This window comes from Taudactylus pleione, unplaced genomic scaffold (genome assembly GCF_031769625.1).
Source record: "Taudactylus pleione unplaced genomic scaffold, aTauple2 ptg000129l, whole genome shotgun sequence".
NCBI lineage: Eukaryota > Metazoa > Chordata > Amphibia > Anura > Myobatrachidae > Taudactylus > Taudactylus pleione.
In genome coordinates, this window is record NW_028284531.1 from 14,894,758 (window position 1) to 14,914,108 (window position 19,351).

Genomic DNA, 19,351 nt, shown 5'->3' on the forward strand with positions numbered 1-19,351 from the left:
GCTGCAGAATAATTTGGAGTCAATCCGACTCCTCCCTGATGGTATTGCATGATGGATAAGTACCTGCCTGTATTTCTCAGTATTGAGGACACCATTAATCCTGACCAAATCCCTAACTCCATTTGCTGAAATGCAGCCCCAAACTTGCAAGGAACCTACAACATGCTTCACTGTTGCTTGCAGACACTCATTATTATGCCACTCTCCAGCCCTTTGGCGAACAAACTGCCTTCTGTTACAGCCACATATTTCACATTTTGACTCCTCAGTATAGAGCACCAGCTGCCATTTTTCTGCACCCAGTTCTTATGTTTTCGTACATAGTTGAGTCGCTTGGCCTTGTTTCCACTTCGAAGGTATGTCTTTTTGGCTGCAATTCTTCCATGAAGACCACTTCTAGCCAGACTTTTAACAGTAGATGGGTGTACCTGGGTCCCCACTGTTTTCTGTCAGTTCTGAGCTGGACATCTTCCAATTTCGAATTGTAGTAAGCATGATGTGTCTTTCATCCGATGCGCTAAGTTTCCTTGGCCGACTACTGCGTTTTCGGTCCTCAATGTGCCCGTTTCTGTGTGCTTCTTCAAAAGAGCTTGAACAGCACATCTTCTTCACCCAGTTTTAAGCCTCCTACACAGCTGTTTGTTTCAGTTAATTACTTTGTTTCAACTTGCATATAAAAATGATGATCATTATCACCTGTTTGGTATGATTGGTTAATCATACACCTGCCTATAAACCTACAAAATCCCTGACTTTGCGGAAGTGTACCTAGAAGAATTGATGCTGTTTTGAAGGCAAAGGGTGGTCACACCAAATATTGATTTTATTTTAGATTTCTCTTCTGTTCATTCACTTTGCATTTTGTTAATTGATCAAAATAAACTATTAACACTTCTAATTTTGAAGGTATTCTTACTTTGCATCATTTTTTTCCAAACCTGCCTAAAACTTGTGCACAGTATTGTATATTTGTAATATATACCTCTAGATAATGGCACATATTTTAGCCTGTAAGGAAAGCGTTTGTTCCTGATGTGTATTTTTGTTGTATTAGTGTTTTCTACATTAATCAGACGTATTTTTACTTTTCAGGATCACCACCCTTCCCAGCTGGGACAGATGGGTTTACATGGAATTTACTTGAGAGCTTTTTGCAGAGGTCTTGATTCAATCCTTCAGCCTTATAGGCAAGCTTTATTAGACTTGGAGCAAGAGGTAAGGCTTAAAGGCTTTTCACTAAATACAGAATACTTTGTTATTCTCTTGGTTTTGAGGGAAACAGTAGAGCTGGTATTGTTTGGCCCTGTAGACCAGGGGTTCTCAACCACGGTCCTCAAGGCACACTAACAGACCAGGTTTTAGGAATAGCCATACTTGAGCACAAGTGACTTAATTAGTACCTCAGTTTATTTGTTTTAACCATCTGTGCACAATCATGGATATCGCTAAAACCAGGACTGTTAGTATGCCTTGAGGACCGAGGTTGGGAATCACTGCTATTGACCTTTACACGTTACTGGCAAGTGGTTCAACTTATAAGTGCATCTTTCCTTGTTTACAATTCTAATGGGTTATGGGCGGGTATGGAGTGGGAACTTTTCATAAACTATCTGGGTGGCATTTTTGTCAGTAACTCATAGTTACTGATTATGGCAAGGGAATTGCCTAATTGTTCCCTTTTACTTTGGATCAAGCCTTTCCTTGATGAGTAATATGTCATTTTCCACTGCCTCCACACACTTAATCATCTTGTCACAATTGTAAAACAGTTATGTTGGAGGTGGAGCAGAAATTTCTAACAGCAGCCTACATGCCAATATACAGTACCAATAGATTATCATGATTGCTACCAATATAGTCCAATTGGATTTGGAAGGAGTGACATTTTCTTGGCTTACTGGCTGTACAGAGTTTTTCTGCCAATCTGTTGTCTTCATTAACAATCCTTAAACCATGCACTTAAAAACTGGTGCCTCCTGTTGTAGTGGGTTTAGTAGGGTCTAGATACATACTTGCACAATCTCCAGTGACGTGTGAAGGTTGTGCAGAAGAGCTATTTAGAGTACTGTATCTACAACTGTCCCAAATGTTCTAGTATGATAATATCCACATTACAGGTTTGTTGGTGAGGGAATATTGTATCAACTTGAGGAACTGTATTGATAATGCAGAGATGTCAGAAAATAATGTAAGTTGTCTCTTTTAATCCTTCTTTTTTCTTCTTCTTTTTTTTTTTTCTTCAATACAGTTCTTGGCTGATCCACATCTTTCAATTTCACATATTAACTACTCACTAGATCAAGTAGGTACTCTTTACATTACATCTATTTCCAGTGCAGTTTCAGTTGTTTAGACTACAGTATGATCACATGTAGAAAGCACCATGCAACATTTTAAATTGGTTAATTTAAAGTGTTTTTTTTTTTTTTTTATTCTTTCATCTTTGGGAGGACATTCCCCTAACTTTCCTTCCCCTGAGACTCCCGCGATTTGCGCAATACAATGGTCTCTTGCAGTCACTTGCACTAAAAGTTGTCTAAAAGCTATAAGATATGATGTAGCACAAAAAACGCTATTGGCCCCCGGCGGGGTTTTCCGCTGCACTTGTCCAATCTGGAGCTGAGTCTACCAATGTTTAAAATCCCCACAGCACTGAGAGCTCCATAGGACCTCACCTATAGTGTTCCCGCTATACATTATTAAAATGGTCAGCTACATTAACAGTCTATAGGTGTTGTGTATCTCACTCTCATCAAAGAGAGATAATGTTATTATAGAAATAATTGGGAGCCTGCACACACTTGTGGTGGGTCTAATCACAATGAATCTGGCTACATAAGAGTAACAATACACAGGTGGAGTCTCACAAATGTGCTGAGGTTAAAGCGCAGAAAGCTGATACAGAGTAGTAATATACACCTGTGGTTATTTTTCAACTTCCTCCATAAAATTGATTTTTCTTTATTTTTTCTAATAGTAAAACCATATTAAATGTAAAGTGAGATTTAGGCTTTTAATTGCTCTCTTTGTCTCTTAATGCCCAATTATGTTTAGACTCGTCATCCATGTAATGTTTGTGTATTTTATTATTTTTGTCACATCTGCAGGCTTCCTGTCTGCAGAGATTACAGTTACCTTGTGAGTGCCATGTGCGGTAACCGTGTAATAGCACTGCACATGGCCATGACATTGTTAGCAGTTATTATGTGATTTGGAAAACTGCAGATAAGAACACACTGGCACAGTAAGAACCTAACCCACCCCTGATCTAAACATTTTACACTCCAGCATCTAAAGTGTGCCTATCTATGCACAAGACCACACTGGTGTCTTAAATGTTTAATAGTGACTTTCCTGGTTCACACAATAGTAAAACTACATGACTGCAGTGATACGTGAGTAATCTCTGTACAGACTGAAACACATTCAGTGATAATTGTAACTTTTATCCTGTACATCTATTTTTGTATAATTCTATTTGTTTGGGTGAAAGTGAAGTTAGTGCATTTAGTATGGTCTTATGGTTATGTAGGGGTTTATTTACTAAGCGCTAACTTTCCACATTCACCACTTTCTGGCAGTTGAAGCCGAGGGATTTAATAGAGCAATAATATTAAATGGAAAACCAGGGATGTTTTGCATTTCATATTATTGTCCTTTCAAATCCTGTGACCAGAAACCGATTAGTAAATTACCTGGTAGAGTCAACCTTTCCATAAATTAATAAACTTTCTTTATTATTTTTCAGTTTCATCTACTCTTTCCATCAGTAATGATCGTGGTGGAACAGATCAAGAGTCAAAAGGTACTTACTAATGCACTAAATACCCCACAGTAAAAAATGCCAATGCTTCATATTTCACACACTATAGCTGTAGAGAAAGAGAGAGGAGATGACGTGAAGTTAAGCTGTTGCTTAGTTATGTACATTTTAAGTTTAAAACTGCTGTCTGATGTCATCTCTGAACTTTGATCTTTTGTTGTTACATGAAGAGACAAGTCAATAAGTGTTTCTACTTCAGGGTCCATAGGGGTCCACAGGGTGACCTTGGGGTATAGCTGGATCCTGGATCCTCGGGCACCACGGAGTTAAAGCTTTTAGCTGCTCCCAGGATGCACTTGGGTCCAACCTCCCCTATACCCCGCCCCCGAGCCACAGGCACCTCAGTTTTAGATGGTGCCCGGCCGGAGTCGGGTCACCCTGCGGGGTGGGCTGCAGGAGCAGCCCCCAAAAGCTTTTAATTTTTTATTTAACTTAGTTAAATTTATTTATTTTTTACTATTAGTTTTTTCTCTAGAGCAGCAGCGCTGGGCTGTCTGTACAGACGCCCACGCTGCCGCTCCTTCTCCCTGCTGGCGCCGCGACGCCAGCACTGAACTGGGGATCGCGGCGGGGGAAGCCAGAGTCTGTACTAGCCGGACTCTGGCTTCCCCCGGGACTGCTGCCGGAAGACGCCGGGGAGATCAGGTAAGCCGCGCACCGCTGATTAGCGGCGGTGCGCGGGTTCCTTTTAAATGCAGTCCCATGCCCCCGGTCTAGGGGACAGACCGGGGGCGCTAGCGGTGGCGGCGGGCCCCCCCTCCAGCGGAGGCATACCCCGCCAGAACACTAGACCGCCAGGGTTAATATCGCGGCAAGCGGGATGCCGGCAACCCGGGGGTTAATATGCTAGCCAGGGGAGGAAGCCTTCCCTGTCTAGCGGCTCCTCCCCTCAGCTCAGCGCGCCTTTCAGCTCGGAGTCTGGCGTCGCTGAGCTGCAGATACTCGGCCACTCCTCCTCTGAGGTCTCCAGCGGCCATTTTCTCTGTGGCAGCGTGGATACTCTCAGGGAGCACGCGGACCGGTCCCCCTGTGTACCTCTCCCCTGCAGAAGGACAGTGTACACAGCACTATAGCCCTCCCAGACACTGAATCTGGGCAGGTTGATTGTAGTGGAAAGGTGCAGTGAGTATATCTTCCTGCATGGTATGTGACTTTTGCTAGTGCTGCCTGTCTGTGTCTTTTTTCTACTTACTGTCAGCCTGTACCTATCCCTTTCCTTCTCCTACAAGCCCTACAGGTGTGCGGGGGAAGGGTGTTTCTACTGACCTCACCTATATAGATCACGTATTTGTGAGGTCCGTCACATACAGTTGTGTGCTACACGGTGCCATATTGTGGGCTGTTGTTCAGCACACTGGTGAGTGCGCACGTTTTCTTCCTAAGTCATGTCTGAGGAGGAGATTGAGCACTCCGGGGCTCCGGTATTGTTCTCCTGCAGGCGCTGTTCTGCAGGAGTGGATAGGGAGGATTTGTCACAGGACGGCCTGTGCGGACGGTGCCAGGCGGTCCCTGGTACGTCTAAACCTCCCATTTCGCAGGAGCCACCATGGGCGATGTTTTCCCAGGTGCTGGTGTCCATCGCGGACCGTCTGTCGGTCCCGACTGCCGCCCCTACTAGGGCGTTGCCCCAGCCTGCCATCCCCCATTCCCCGGGTGTCCCACAATTATTGCAGACTCCCCCGGGCTCTCAGCCTGTTGGTCCCTATGCGGGGTTGCCAATGTATATTCAGTCCACCCCTGTGGCACAGCCGGCTGTGGTGCCGTTTCAGGCTCCTGTGACAGCTCCTCCACCCTGGGTGGATGCGCTTTCCCACACTGTCCAAGATTTGGCGGCAGCATCTTCGGCTTTTCAGTCGATGTTGCGCAGTGACGTGCCCTCCAGGGCGTCTAAACGCTCAGTCATGGCACAGGCTGCGCATCTTTCGGATTCTGAGGGGTTCTCGGATGATGGTGAGGTACAGGATGACTCAGCCTCAGATGCCTCAGTCCAGGAGGTAGACACTAAGTCTTCCATCAATGTGCGGGCTCTGGTTAAGGTGGTGCGGGCTATTCTTCTGATTGAGGATGAGGCACCCGCTCCCAAGTCAAGGTATCCTAGTTTTAAAAAGGCTAAGGTTACTTCTACAGCGTTCCCCTTGTCTGATCAGTTGACTGATCACATGGCGGTGGCCTGGCAGACGCCCAGTAAGCGTTTCCTGCCACAGAAACGCTTGGCGTCCAATTATCCATTCCCGGAAGCGCATTGTAAGAAATGGGAAACTCCGCCTGCAGTCGATTCCCATGTAACACGCCTCATCAGGAGTGCTACTTTGCCATTGCCGTCTATATCCTCGCTGAAGGATCCTACGGACAGGAAGGTGGAGACTTGTCTAAAGTCTATTTATTCTCTCTCAGGGGCTGTAGCCCGGCCGTCCATGGCCATCTCCTGGGTGGCCAAGGCCATTGAGGGGTGGGCCAACGCCTTGGAGGACACGTTTACGGATGAATCTCCGGACGTCCAGAGGGCGTTGTTAGGACAGATGAGAGATGCCGCCTCCTACATTGGAGAAGCATCTTTGGATGCTAGCCTGTTGACCTCTAGGGTTTCGGCGGTAGCAGTGTCTGCTCGTAGATCCTTGTGGTTGCGGTCTTGGAGAGCAGACGCGGATTCAAAGAAAGGCTTGGAGGCCTTACCTTTTAATGGGGAATTACTATTTGGTCCGGACCTGGACAAAATAGTAGATACCCTGGCAAAATCCAGGTCAGCCTTCCTCCCTTCAGCTGCTACACCTGCTAAGGTCCGGAGCTCGGCGTTTCGTTCCTTTCGGGTTCAGGGCAAGGCAAAGGGTCAGTCCTTCCCGAGGCAGTCCGCACCCAAGACCGCCTCAAAGCCAAAGAAGCAAGCCTGGAGTGCTAGGCGCCCTTCTTCCAAGCCAGAAGATAAGCCTTCTGCGTGATGGGACGGGCCTCCCTCTGGGGGACCCCAGAGTGGGAGGCCGACTTCTTCAATTCGCCCAGTGCTGGCACAATACCACCACGGATGCCTGGGTGCGAGAAGTGGTCTCCCAGGGGTACGCCCTGTCTTTTCGGCACAGGCCGCCTTGCCAGTTTTTTTGCACAAGTCCTTCTCAGGACAAAACCAAGGCCTTGCAGGTTCAGGAAGCCATAGAGGCCTTGCTGACGGCGGGGGTCATTATACCCGTACCACAGTCTTAACGTGGGATGGGGTATTACTCTACGCTGTTTCTGGTGCTGAAACCCAATGGCTCTCATCGCCCCATCCTCAATTTGAAGTCCCTGAACAGGTTTCTCAGGGTTCCCAAATTCAGGATGGAAACTTTGCGTTCCATCATACTGGCGATGGAACCGGGGGATTATATGGTCTCCCTGGATATCCAGGACGCCTACCTCCATGTGCCTATAGCAACATCGCACCAACGGTTTCTGCGGTTTGCTATTCTCCACAACCACTACCAATTCAGGGCTCTACCCTTTGGTCTCTCCACGGCACCAAGGGTATTTACCAAGGTGATGGCGGTCATGGCGGCTCACCTTCGGAGCCAGGGGATACGGTTGCTACCGTATCTAGACGACCTCTTCTTGCTGGCAAGCTCCCCGGAGGTACTGATCCAGCATCTCCACCTGACGGTCGCTTGTCTACAGGCGCACGGCTGGTTGATCAACTGGAAGAAATCCTCCCTCATCCCATCACAACGGATGGTTCATTTGGGGGCCCTGCTGGACTCTCGTCAGCAACGGATTTTTCTGACTCCAGAGAAGGTCTCCTCCTTACAGCTGCGGATTCACAGTTGTCTGAGCAGTGGCAGAGTGTCGGTGCACTCAGCAATGAGAGTTTTGGGGTCCATGGTGTCGGCATTCGACATGGTGGAGTTTGCCCAGTTCCATTCCAGGCCCCTGCAGGGGCTGATTCTTTCAGAATGGAACGGATTGCCACACAGGATCCGCTCTCAGATGCTGGTGTTGTCCTCGGAGGTGCGTCTGTCCCTAGCCTGGTGGCTGCAGACAGCGCATCTCCTGGAGGGGCGCCCCTTTTGGATCCCGGAATGGGTTCTGCTCACGACAGATGCCAGTCTCCGGGGTTGGGGGGCGGTGACAGGCTCCTTGTCACTTCAGGGTCGTTGGTCGGCGGAGGAAGCGATTCTTCCCATCAACATCCTGGAACTGCGGGCAGTATACAGAGCCCTGCAGTCGTCCGGCACCGCTCTTCACGGAAGGGCCGTTCAGGTGCAGTCAGACAACGCCACCACGGTGGCGTACATCAATCACCAGGGAGGGACTCGCAGTCGAGCTGCGATGTCGGAGGTGTCCCGCGTCCTGGCTTGGGCGGAGCGCTATCTTCCAGCTCTCTCGGCAGTTTTCATCCCAGGAGTCCTCAATTGGGAGGCAGACTTCCTCAGCCGTTACGATGTGCATCCCGGGGAATGGTCGCTTCATCCAGAGGTATTCCAACTACTCGTGGACAAGTGGGGGCTGCCAGAACTGGACCTGATGGCGTCCCGTTACAATCACAAGCTGCCTGTGTACGGGTCAAGGACAAGGGACGCAGGCGCAAGTCTGATAGATGCGCTGTCGGTGAAATGGCTGTTTCAACTGGCTTACTTGTTCCCTCCGATATCTCTGCTGCCTCGGGTCCTGCGCAAGTTCAAACAGGACGGAGGCACACTGATCCTGGTGGCCCCAGCGTGGCCCAGAAGGCCGTGGTACTCCGATCTGCGGAGCCTGTCCATCGACGCTCCGTACCTCCTACCTCAACGGCGGGACCTGTTGTCTCAGGGGCCCTGTCTTCACTCGGATCTGGGTCGACTATCTTTGACTGCGTGGCTCTTGAGACAGCCGTCCTGAGGTCTCGGGGCTTTTCTAGCTCCGTTATTACCACCATGCTGAGGGCGCGCAAGCCTGCTTCCGCGAGGATCTATCACAGAGTGTGGCACACTTACTTTCAGTGGTGCGAGGCCAGAAACTATGATCCCCAGGTGTTCCGAGTTTCACGTATTCTGGCTTTCCTTCAGTCCGGTTTGGACTTAGGATTACGTCTTTCTTCACTGAAGGTACACGTGTCTGGTCTGTCGGTGTGGTTCCAGCGCAGGATCGCTGCTATGCCGGACGTACACACCTTTTTCCAGGGTGTTTTGAGAATCCAGCCTCCCTTTGTGCCACCTGTGGCCCCGTGGGATTTGGCGGTGGTTCTTAGGGCCTTACAGGGTCCTCCTTTTGAGCCCTTGGAGTCAGTGGAGCTCAAGTGGCTAACTTTTAAAACTGTTTTCCTCTTGGCAATTGCTTCTGCCAGGAGGGTTTCAGATTTGGGGGCGCTTTCTTGTCGTCCCCCTTTTCTGATTTTTCATCAGGACAGAGCGGTGCTTCGCACTCGTCCTGATTTCCTGCCTAAGGTGGTTTCCAGGTTCCACATTAATCAGGAAATTATTGTACCAGCCTTTCAGTCACCTGATCTTTCGGCTGGGGAGACTTCCTTAGACGTTGTAAGGGCACTCCAGGTTTATGTGGACCGGACTAGTTCTGTGAGGAAGTCGGATTCTTTGTTTATCCTCTTTGGTTTTCACAAGAGGGGTTGGCCTGCCAACAAACAGACTCTAGCCCGTTGGCTTCGTTCTGTTATTATTGAGGCTTATGTGCAGGAGGGTTTACCTGTTCCAGCCTCTGTTAAGGCTCATTCCACTCGGTCCGTGGGCCCTTCTTGGGCTGCTAGCCGTGGCGCCTCTGCTGTTCAGCTCTGTAAGGCGGCCACCTGGTCTTCCATTCAGACCTTTTTGAGGTTCTATGCGTTTGACACCTTTGCCTCTCAGGATGCATCCTTTGGGCGCCGGGTTCTCCTATCAGCACAGGAGCGTCCCCGCCCTTAGTTGGACTGCTTTGGGACATCCCCAAGGTCACCCTGTGGACCCCTATGGACCCTGAAGTAGAAAACAAGAGATATGGTAAGAACTTACCTTTGTTATCTCTGTTTCTACGAAGTCCATAGGGTCCACAGGGCACCCGCCCTGACGCACCTGGCTTCATATGGGCTCTGTGACTGGTCACCGGTTTTCCGTCTCCCATTTCTGTGAGTATGGTTCTTGTGTGTTCCAGTCTTCCTTCTCTCTGTTTCGTCTCCTCCTCCGGCCTGGGCTGCTTACCAACTGAGGTGCCTGTGGCTCGGGGGCGGGGTATAGGGGAGGTTGGACCCAAGTGCATCCTGGGAGCAGCTAAAAGCTTTAACTCCGTGGTGCCCGAGGATCCAGGATCCAGCTATACCCCAAGGTCACCCTGTGGACCCTATGGACTTCGTAGAAACAGAGATAACAAAGGTAAGTTCTTACCATATCTCTTGTTTTTTTGATATGTCAAGTCAATTTGGCAATAAAAGATGGAAACAAATGTCATGTCGTTATAACATTTTCTGAGGACCACAAGGTCAGATTTCATTGTATGTGTGTTTCCGGCATTTTGCATTAGAATGGATGCAACATTCAGTGTTAGTATGTAATGTATTATCTGGGTTTCCTGAACTTGTTGTTTTCCAGGAAATGTTTTTTTCACTTATTTAGAGCTTCTTGCCAAAAATTAACTTTATTTTAAAAATGACAACTGCTGGAGAATATTATCCCCTCTTTCTTCTTCAGGGTCCATAGGGCGAGAATGGGGGTGTAAGTGGTACATGGAGGACCGGACACCAACAGCAAAGCTTTTTTCAATCCCAGGATGCTCTGGTCCTTCCCGCAATACCCCACTCACAGCCTGAAGGCAAGTTTCATTGGTGTCCGGCAGGAGTTTGACCACCGTTATAACTGCGGGACTGCTTTTAAGCAGCCCAAGCTTTATTTTAGGATTTATTTTTATTTCATCTTTTACTACAGAGCAAGCAGTGCTAGACAGTCCCCTGGATGCCTGCACTGCTGCTCCATTGCCCCTCCGTGGCGCCGTGACTTCAGCCATTGGCTAGGTGCTCTCGGCGGGGCTCCTGGAGGACCTAGCTAGCAGGGTTCCTCTGATCCCAGACTACAGCCGGAACTCAAGAGGACCACAAGCGGGGACCTGCGTCTATGCGCAGTCTTACTTCTGGGCTCAGCAGACAGACCGGAGGCGCTAATGTGGACACCGGTTCATCCGGGACTCCACTAGACCACCAGGACATATCCTTTACTGGCGCAGGGGACAGCTAAGGCCAGGGACCCGGTGGTTGATGTCAGCATAGGGGAGAAGGTCCTCTCCCCCAGCTCAGGGCACCATTCCACTGCGGTCCTGCCGCCCTGAACTGCTCATTCCTCACCCTCCGTCCCCTCAGAGACTCACGGTAGCCATTTTCTGCAACAGCCTCAGGTCTCCGGGAACGCTGAGTCCGGTCTCCCTGTATACCTTTCCCAGGAGCCAGGTTATACAGCGCTATCTATTACCAGCCACTGTGGTCTGTGTAGTTGAATTTAGTGCCCACTGCAGTTAACTTGTATGCTCTGCATTGTATATGACTTGTGTTAGCGCTGCTGTCTGTTTATTTTTCTCAACTGTCAGCTTATACCAGTGGTTCCCAAACTGTGCGCCGCGGCACCCCACTGGGAAGCTGCTGTCAGTTGTTGTTTTTTTTTTCTACTCATCTAATGCAGGCCTGACCAAACCGTCGATGGCGATCTACCAGGTAGCTTGCAGAGCTTTCAACTTTCCTACAGAAACTGGAACGCTGGTCTCTGAAGCTATTCGAGGCTAAAGAAGCCTCTGATCACTTCAGCTGATCACTGGGAACTTGTGAGAATCTTGCGTGCCTGCTGGATCCAGCTTGATCCAGTCAGCGCAGCGGGAGTGACAGCAGGAGGAGAGGTCCCCAGTGTGAACTTCGGTCAGGTAAGTTCTGCACAGGGGTGTGGGGGCATTGCCTAAGAGTCACTACTATAAGGGGTGCTGCATAATGGGCACAACTACAGGGGACTTTACATAAGGGGCAATACTATAGGGGGCACTACATAAAGGGCAGTACTACAGGGGACTTTACTAGGAACACTACTACTGGAGGCATTGCATAAGGGTCACTACTACTGGGGGCATTGCATAAGGGGCACTACTATTGGGGGCATTGCATAAGGGGCACTACTACAGGGGTCATTGCATAATGGGCAGTACTACAGCTGGCACTACATAAAGGGCAGTACTACAGGTAATTATTTGGCATAGGGGTGCCTTAAAAAAATGGAGGAGACCCAAAAGGTGCCTTGAACTGAAAAAGTTTGGGAACCACAAGCTTATACCTTTCCCTTTCTTTCATTATAACCCTGGAATTCTAAGGTATAGGGGGTTCACTGTACCTCACATCTACCTATATTTGTGAGGGCTGTCACATACTGTATATCTCTGTTGCGCACTACACATTGCCATATCGTACATATATCCGGGTTGCTCACTGCACTGTGCCAGATTGTGTGCTATATTATCCTTGCAGCTATGTCTAGCAAGGCAAGAATAACAAGCAGCCTGCTGCTCCCACTCTGGTTTCTTGTAAGTCCTGTTTAGCAGGCTTTAGCTACAGGGGATCTCTTTCAAGATGGTCTATGTGCATCTTGTTGTATGGCACCTGGCCCATCAGCCCCTGCAACCTCTCCTCAGGACCCCCCCCCCAGGCTTCTTTTTTACAGGTGTTGGGAAAAATTGTGGACCACCTAGCGGTCCCTGTGGCAGCTCCCCCTATGGGATGGCCACAGCAGGTACCCCCTGCAAATCCTTTGCCTCCCCCATGGGTAGACGTACTTTCTTCCTCAGTGCAGAGTCTGGTGGCTACTTCTACAGCCTTTCAACAAGTGTTTCAAAAGGAGAGACTCTTTCCTAGTAAACCTACTAAGCGTGCTGTGTTATCTTCCCAGTCCTCCCAGCTATCAGAATCTGAGTTATCATCTGGGGAGGCAGAAGACGCAGACCTCTCTCACTCTGACTTACCCTCTGGAGAGGAGGAGCCCCCCTCTAAATTGAATATAACTGCACTTGTGAGCGCTGTAAAATCTATTCTTCAAATAGAAGAGGCAGAACCCACTCCTAAGGCAAAAACAGCCACTCTTTAAGCAACAGAAGGTAGATTTGCCAAAGTTTTAATCACTTATCAGCTATCTGTTCTAATAAGTGAAGCATGGAATATGTCAAACAAAAAAGGTTTTAGCTGCCTAAATGCTTGATTTCTTTTCTTTTTATCCTCTTTCGGCTACTGATTGCACTAAATGGGAAGTTCCCCCTGCACTGGAATCTCATGTGACACGACAGGTTAAGAACACTACCTTACCTATCCATACAGCAACCTCCTTAAAGGAGACTACTGATAGGATTGAAGCTTGCCTGAAATCTATATACTCTCTTACAGAAGCTATTAGTCCTGCCAGGGCTATGGCCTGGGTGGCAACAGCCATTGAGAGTTGGGCAGGGGCCCTAGAAGATACATTTCCCTCTGATGCATCGAGGGGTGTGGTTTCTACATCCAGAAGTCTCAGCTCCTGGTGGACACATGGGGTCTACAGGACGTGGACCTCATGGCCTCCCGACACAACCACAAGCTTCTAGTGTACGAGGCCTGGACAATGGACAAGGGATGAAGCCTTCATGGACGTATTATCCGTGAGGTGGACCTTCCATTTGTCGTACCTCTTTCCTCCAGTCTCCCTTCTTCCTTGGGTTTTTCTGAAGTTCAAGCAAGAAGGGGACACGGTCCTGTTGGTAGCTCCAGCTTGGCCCAAATGCCATTGGTAATCCAACCTTCAAATTCTCTCCATAGACACTTCTCTCCAACTTCATCTACGACCAGACCTGTTGTCTCAGGGTCCCTGTCTACATCCGGACCTGGCCCGTCTGTCTTTAACGGCTTGGCTCTTGAGACATTTCTACTAAGGTCTAAAGGGTTTTCCAGCTCTGTGGTCCAGACCATGCTCAGAGCACGTAAACAGGCCTCTGCTAGGATATATCACCAGGTGTGGCATACATATTTCCAGTGGTGTGCTACTAGAAACTATGACTCTCAGGTTTTTAGGGTTTCTATAACCTTACCTTTCTTCCAATTGGATTATATCTCAGATATCGCCTAGCCTCTCTGAAAATGCACGTCCATCTGGTTCCGGCACAGAATTGCTCCTCTGCCGGATGTGCACACCTTCCTGCAGGGTGTTCTCCTTGTACGATTTCCCTTTGCCCCTCCTGTGACTCCAATTCGTCAGTGGTTCTCAATGCACTTCAGGAACCTCCCATTTGAACTCCTGGACGTCAAATGGCTCAATGCAAGGACTCTTCTGGCTATAGCATCTGCCCGTAGGGTATCGGATTTAGGGTCGCTCCCCATTTGTGATCTTTCATCTGGACGGGGCTGTTCTTTCAACGCGCCCTGGCCTCCTTCCCAAGGTGGTCTCTCGTTTCCACCTTTAATGAAGAAATCATGGTTCCGGCCTTTCATCACCAGACCACTCGGCAGGTGAGGCCTCTTTGGATGTGGTCCGTGCTCTGAAGATCTACGTGGACCGTACTAGTTCCATCAGGAAATCGGACTTCATCTTTGTCCTATATGGATTTCCTCAAAAAGGGGTGGCCAGCTAACTAACAGTCATGCAAAGCCATCTGTCTAGAGTCTATCTCACAGGCTTACACGGAGACTGGCCTACCTGTGCCGGCTACAGTATCTGCTCTTTCTACTCGCTCTGTCTGTGGGTCTTTCGTGGATAGCCTGCTGCGACGCGTCTGCCGATCAGCTATGCAAGGCGACCATGTGGTCTTCTGTCCACACTTTTCTATGCCTTTGATACATTTGCCTCTCAGGATGCTTCCTACAGGCGCTGGGTTTTCCTCTCAACTCAGGAGCATCCCTGCCCTTGAACAACTGCTTTGGGACATCCCCATTATCTCCCTATGGACCCTGAAGAAGAAAAGGAGAGTTATGGTAAAACTTACCTTTTTGTTAAATTTCTTTCTTCGAAGTCCATAGGGTCCACAGAGCACCTGCCCAGACTCACCTGGTTTCTATTTGTTTCTTCTCTTGGTAACTTGTTTCCTTTTCTGTGTGAGAGTGTGATCCCTCAATGTACCAGTCTTCCTTCTCTCCTATCCAGCTCCTGCCTTGGGCTTGTTAACAAAACTGAGTGACCTTCAGGCTATGAGCGGGGTATAGGGGGAAGGACTGGAGCATACTGGGATAGAAAAAAGCTTTTCTGTTGGTGTCCTGTCCTTCAAGTACCACCTACACTCCCATTTTCTCCCTGTGGGCCCTATGGACTTCGAAGAAAGAGAGTTAACAAGGGTAGGTTTTACCATAACTCCATTTTTCTCCATGCTAACCAAATCATTTGCCTCCAATTCCTGGACTTTATTTTGGTTTGTGTTTTATACTTCTCTGTCCTTTTTAGTACCTCCATCTACGGGATGGACGTATGCAGTATTTTGAAAATCCTTAACCCTTATAAATAGTCTATTTTTCAATTAGAATTCTTTCTCTATTTTACACATTTAATGCTTACAAGTACAGAAAGGTATACCTTTTTAGATTGATATGCAGTGCTTATTACAGTAATCTTGTCTTTGTATTGTGAGAAGCATGTAGCTATCTGCCATCATTTTATGCTCTACCATTTTTTTGTTTGCAGATTCACGGCTGCCAGATGTTGGAAACTGTTTACAAACACAGTTGTGGGGGTCTTCCCCCAGTCCGCAGTGCACTTGAAAAGTAAGGAATTAATTCATTTCATCAATATGTTTAAGCTGCTATTAATATGATGCAGGTAAGTGTTCTTACCTGTGAGACTCCCCATTTCTTTCACTCCTTGTCTGTGGTTGGCTGGGAAGGTGGTGCTGGGCTATGATGTCACATCTCAGCACCAGTGGAACAATGTATGCCACCCACCAGCCTGCTAAGGTTTGAAGAGTGCACAAGTACAGTTTCCTATAGCACTCATGGATTTTCCTCATTCTGGTTAATTTTCTGTTTTGTAATGTTTCTGTCATTAGTAGCCTGCACTAAAATGTTTATTACATCCCATTGTTGGTTCCAGAAATAGTTTTTCCATACTATTTGGGGCATTTTCTGTAATTTGCACTACACTACATGGAGCTTATTTTGTTATTTCTAATTGGCACCAGACACAGACAGCATAAATAAATCTAGCAGGTAATGTCTATGTCTGCAGTTGAGTAGATCTGTGTGACCCCATGGGGGCGGGGGGAGGGTTTTAGGTAGGTAGTATGGTAAGATGACATCCACCATGCTGTTATCGACAGTCTGCTAATTAAACCATAAGTGAGTATTTGCTGTAATCTTGGATTGGGTTGGAGACCTATGGGGACTTGTGTCCCTGCCTGTACCATTATCTAGTATTATCCCTTGGTCACTCTGCAGTGAGAATGGTGTGTAACCATCTGCTATGCAGTCATCACCCATTGCTGCCCTCTCAGACATGAGCTGTAGGTAATGCAGTTAATGTAGTTGACTTTTAATACATATTCAACATTGTGTTAAGTTTGTTAATTCAAGCAATTGATATATTGACCATTGTCACAAACAAAGATAGGGAACCTTGTATTTGATTGTAATATTTGTGGTAGTTATATAATTATCTGTGTTGTGTTGTATTCAGGATCCTGGCAGTATGTCATGGCGTCATGTACAAGCAGCTTTCAGCTTGGATGCTCCATGGGCTTCTGTTAGACCAGTATGAAGAGTTTTTTGTCAGACAGGGGCCGTCTTCTGGCAATGCTTCTGCCCAGCCTGAGGAAGATGATGATGACCTGGGTATCGGAGGCTTGACTGGGAAGCAGCTACGAGAGTTACAAGACTTGGTGAGACCCATCATTATAGAGCATGTCTATACATTACAGCTAGGGATATAAATTCCATAGATTTGGAAACAAAGCTGGTACATTACAATCAAATTAGCTGAAAGGAGAAGGTATACATGCCAATATTCTTACCATCAATTATAATACAGGCAACCCACTACATAAATGCTCTGATATCCTCAGTAGGTATACGCAGGTTTTTAACGCTGCATAAGAGTGATCTCCTATGATTGTTACAATAATTCCTTTATTCTGGGATAATATTGACTTTTCTCATATTATGTTCCAATAGGCTCACATAATGTATAAATGTTACCACACAGGAGGTTTAAAATGTTTTTAAATTCCTTAAGTGCCTTTGATCTCCCGTGTCAGATTGATATTCGGGAGAATTGTTTAAACCAATAAAAGTGGCCACTAGGGGGCATATTCAATTAGCCCCAAGGAAATATCTACAACAATCTCTCATCTCTAGATGAGAACTCTATCTAGAGACTTTATTGAAGCCCTTTTACCAGGGAGAGATGTAGAAGACCCCGTCTCATATAGGCCAATTTTATTACTTAATGCCACTGTATAATATTGTTATGAAAATTTTCTCAGACTGAAACATATATATATAACCTTCCATTGTACTTGGAGACCAGAAGGGTTTTGTTTTGGGGAGCAGCTCTACTACTAATATTAATATCAATAATCGTTTTGTGAACTATGCGGTATGCCAACACATCGACTACTAAACTAATGCTTACTTTCACTGCTGAAAGTCTTTTTATCTCATCTCCTGGGATAAACTTTTGATAACATTTGCTGGATTGGCTTTTTAAATACTTATCTTGCAATTCCGCTGTTTATATTCCATGCCTGTGACAATGGTGGAGAGTAATGGTTGGATATCAGAAAGATTTGAGATTCAGCAGGGCACCCGACTTGGCTGTGTAATTTCACCACTATTATTTGAACTAGTTTTGGAGCCATTGGCTATCACCCCGCAAACAAAAAGCAAGTTTACAAGCATTCTGGTGTAAACTCTGGGAAATCTAGCCACGCTTTTTGCAGATGACGTGCTCCTGTCTGCTTCCAATCCAGTCATTTCCATATCTGAAATATGAGCACTGTTGTCAATTGCAGTTCTTTCTCTGGTGGCAAGATACATTTTGATGAATCTGACCCTCTCCTTTTGACGGAACCACAATTTCTTACAGCTCACCCTTATCGCTCCTCGCAGTTTGAGATTGCCTGTGGTAAGATTAAATACTTTGGTATTAGCATCTCTTACTATCTGTCTGACCTTTTTAAATTGAACTTTCTCTTGCAGCAAGGTTGGGGAACACTGGACAATGGGGATTGTAGGTTGGGGCTGGAGCTGACACTTAATGAAACTGTAGCCTTAAATCCTAAACTGCTCCCCCCTGCAATCCCATAATTCCAGTGTTCTTGAAGTGCCTGAGGAGTTGCTGTGCGCTACTAGTAGCAGTGTACAGTGTGAGTGCGGGCAGCTGTGGGAGCTGTGGAACAGCTTGTCGGTATGCAGCTGCAGTGGGAGGACAGAGCACTCCAGTCTATAGGAGAGACCGCCTGGACCCAGCAACAGTGCGCGCTAGAACCCTTTTAGAGGGTGCTAGGCGGTAGCGCTGTGCCGGATAGTGGCACCATCTTGCCAGGTTTGATGAGGGCGGCTACATTGTGGGAGTGCGCACCTCACAGACAGCTTAGTTGAAGCGTACCAAGTGCTTTCCCCAGGAGCACTTGTGAGCGAGAGTACAGCCACTGCATAGGGGGGCGGAACCTGTAGCTGCCGGGGATAGTGCAAATGTTCTAAGATTTAGCGTGACAGTCACAGGTTTTCATCCTACGATGAATTTGTTACGGCTCTACTGAAGCGTCAGTGAGGACTATGACTGACTATGCCAAACCCTTTCAGGCACGGGAGGGTGGCTCTAATGACACAGGCGATGTAATGGTTAGCATTATTGCCTCATCGCACTGCGGTCGTGGGTTCGATTCACGCTACAGTCCTAACTCTGTACAGTTTGAATGCAGGGATTTTGCTGTATTTTGGGCAATGTTTTCTCCCATGCACAGGGTACCGGGCAGTTGTCCTGGGGGCCTTGTGTGTATAGGACCCGGTGAAGCACAGGCATCTGGGTTGCTGCGTCCACCATGGTGGGACCTGCGTAGGCTTGGGCTCTCAGCATGTTGGTGTACGCCTAGTGAAGCTGGCGGCGCTTCACAGGAAGGACAAGTTCAGGTTTGGGTATTCCCCTTTTCTTCTCTAGGGTTGTTTCCAGCCAAGGTATGTCTCACTATGGCTGCGGCGTCACACTATACGTCAGCTTCCTCTGTTTTGCCGCGCTTTTTCAGGAACTTTATGCTGTGCGAGGTGCAGGTTTAGGGTAGTCTTGATGGTGTCTTCCTCCTTCCAAGGCCCCATAAGACGTTTTGCACGTGAAGGAACTTGTAAAGATTTGCACTGTCCCAAGGGTTGAGGACCTACGGGCGTTTTTCAATTCATTGCTAGCGTTCCCGCTAGGCTGTTTTAGTGGGGTGCGGCGACCTGCCCTCCAGAAGGAGGGCGAAAAGCTCCCTGCCCTCACAGCCTGCGGGTGCCGTCTTCACCCGCGGGTTGCAGTGTCCCGCGGGTGGAGAAATGTGCGGTGACCCGGTCACCGCCGGAGATAGGACGCCGGGCGCATGCGCCCCGGCATCTATTCTCCCTGTCTGCAGCGCTTGGGGGCTGCCCGGCTTGTCTGT

At 47.8% G+C, this 19,351-nt stretch overlaps 1 protein-coding gene across 3 annotated transcripts in view; it reads left to right on the forward strand.

The window, feature by feature from the left end:
* The window catches only part of TUBGCP4 (tubulin gamma complex component 4), a 103,911-nt gene that overhangs the window by 22,164 nt on the left and 62,396 nt on the right, over positions 1-19,351 (forward strand). For all 3 annotated transcript variants that reach the window (XM_088472862.1, XM_088472864.1, XM_088472863.1), the window contains exons 3-7: positions 1,093-1,215; positions 2,249-2,302; positions 3,749-3,805; positions 15,409-15,488; positions 16,396-16,597. In XM_088472862.1, the coding sequence (XP_088328988.1) occupies positions 1,093-1,215; positions 2,249-2,302; positions 3,749-3,805; positions 15,409-15,488; positions 16,396-16,597 (516 nt within the window). The remainder of the gene's footprint in view (positions 1-1,092; positions 1,216-2,248; positions 2,303-3,748; positions 3,806-15,408; positions 15,489-16,395; positions 16,598-19,351) is intronic.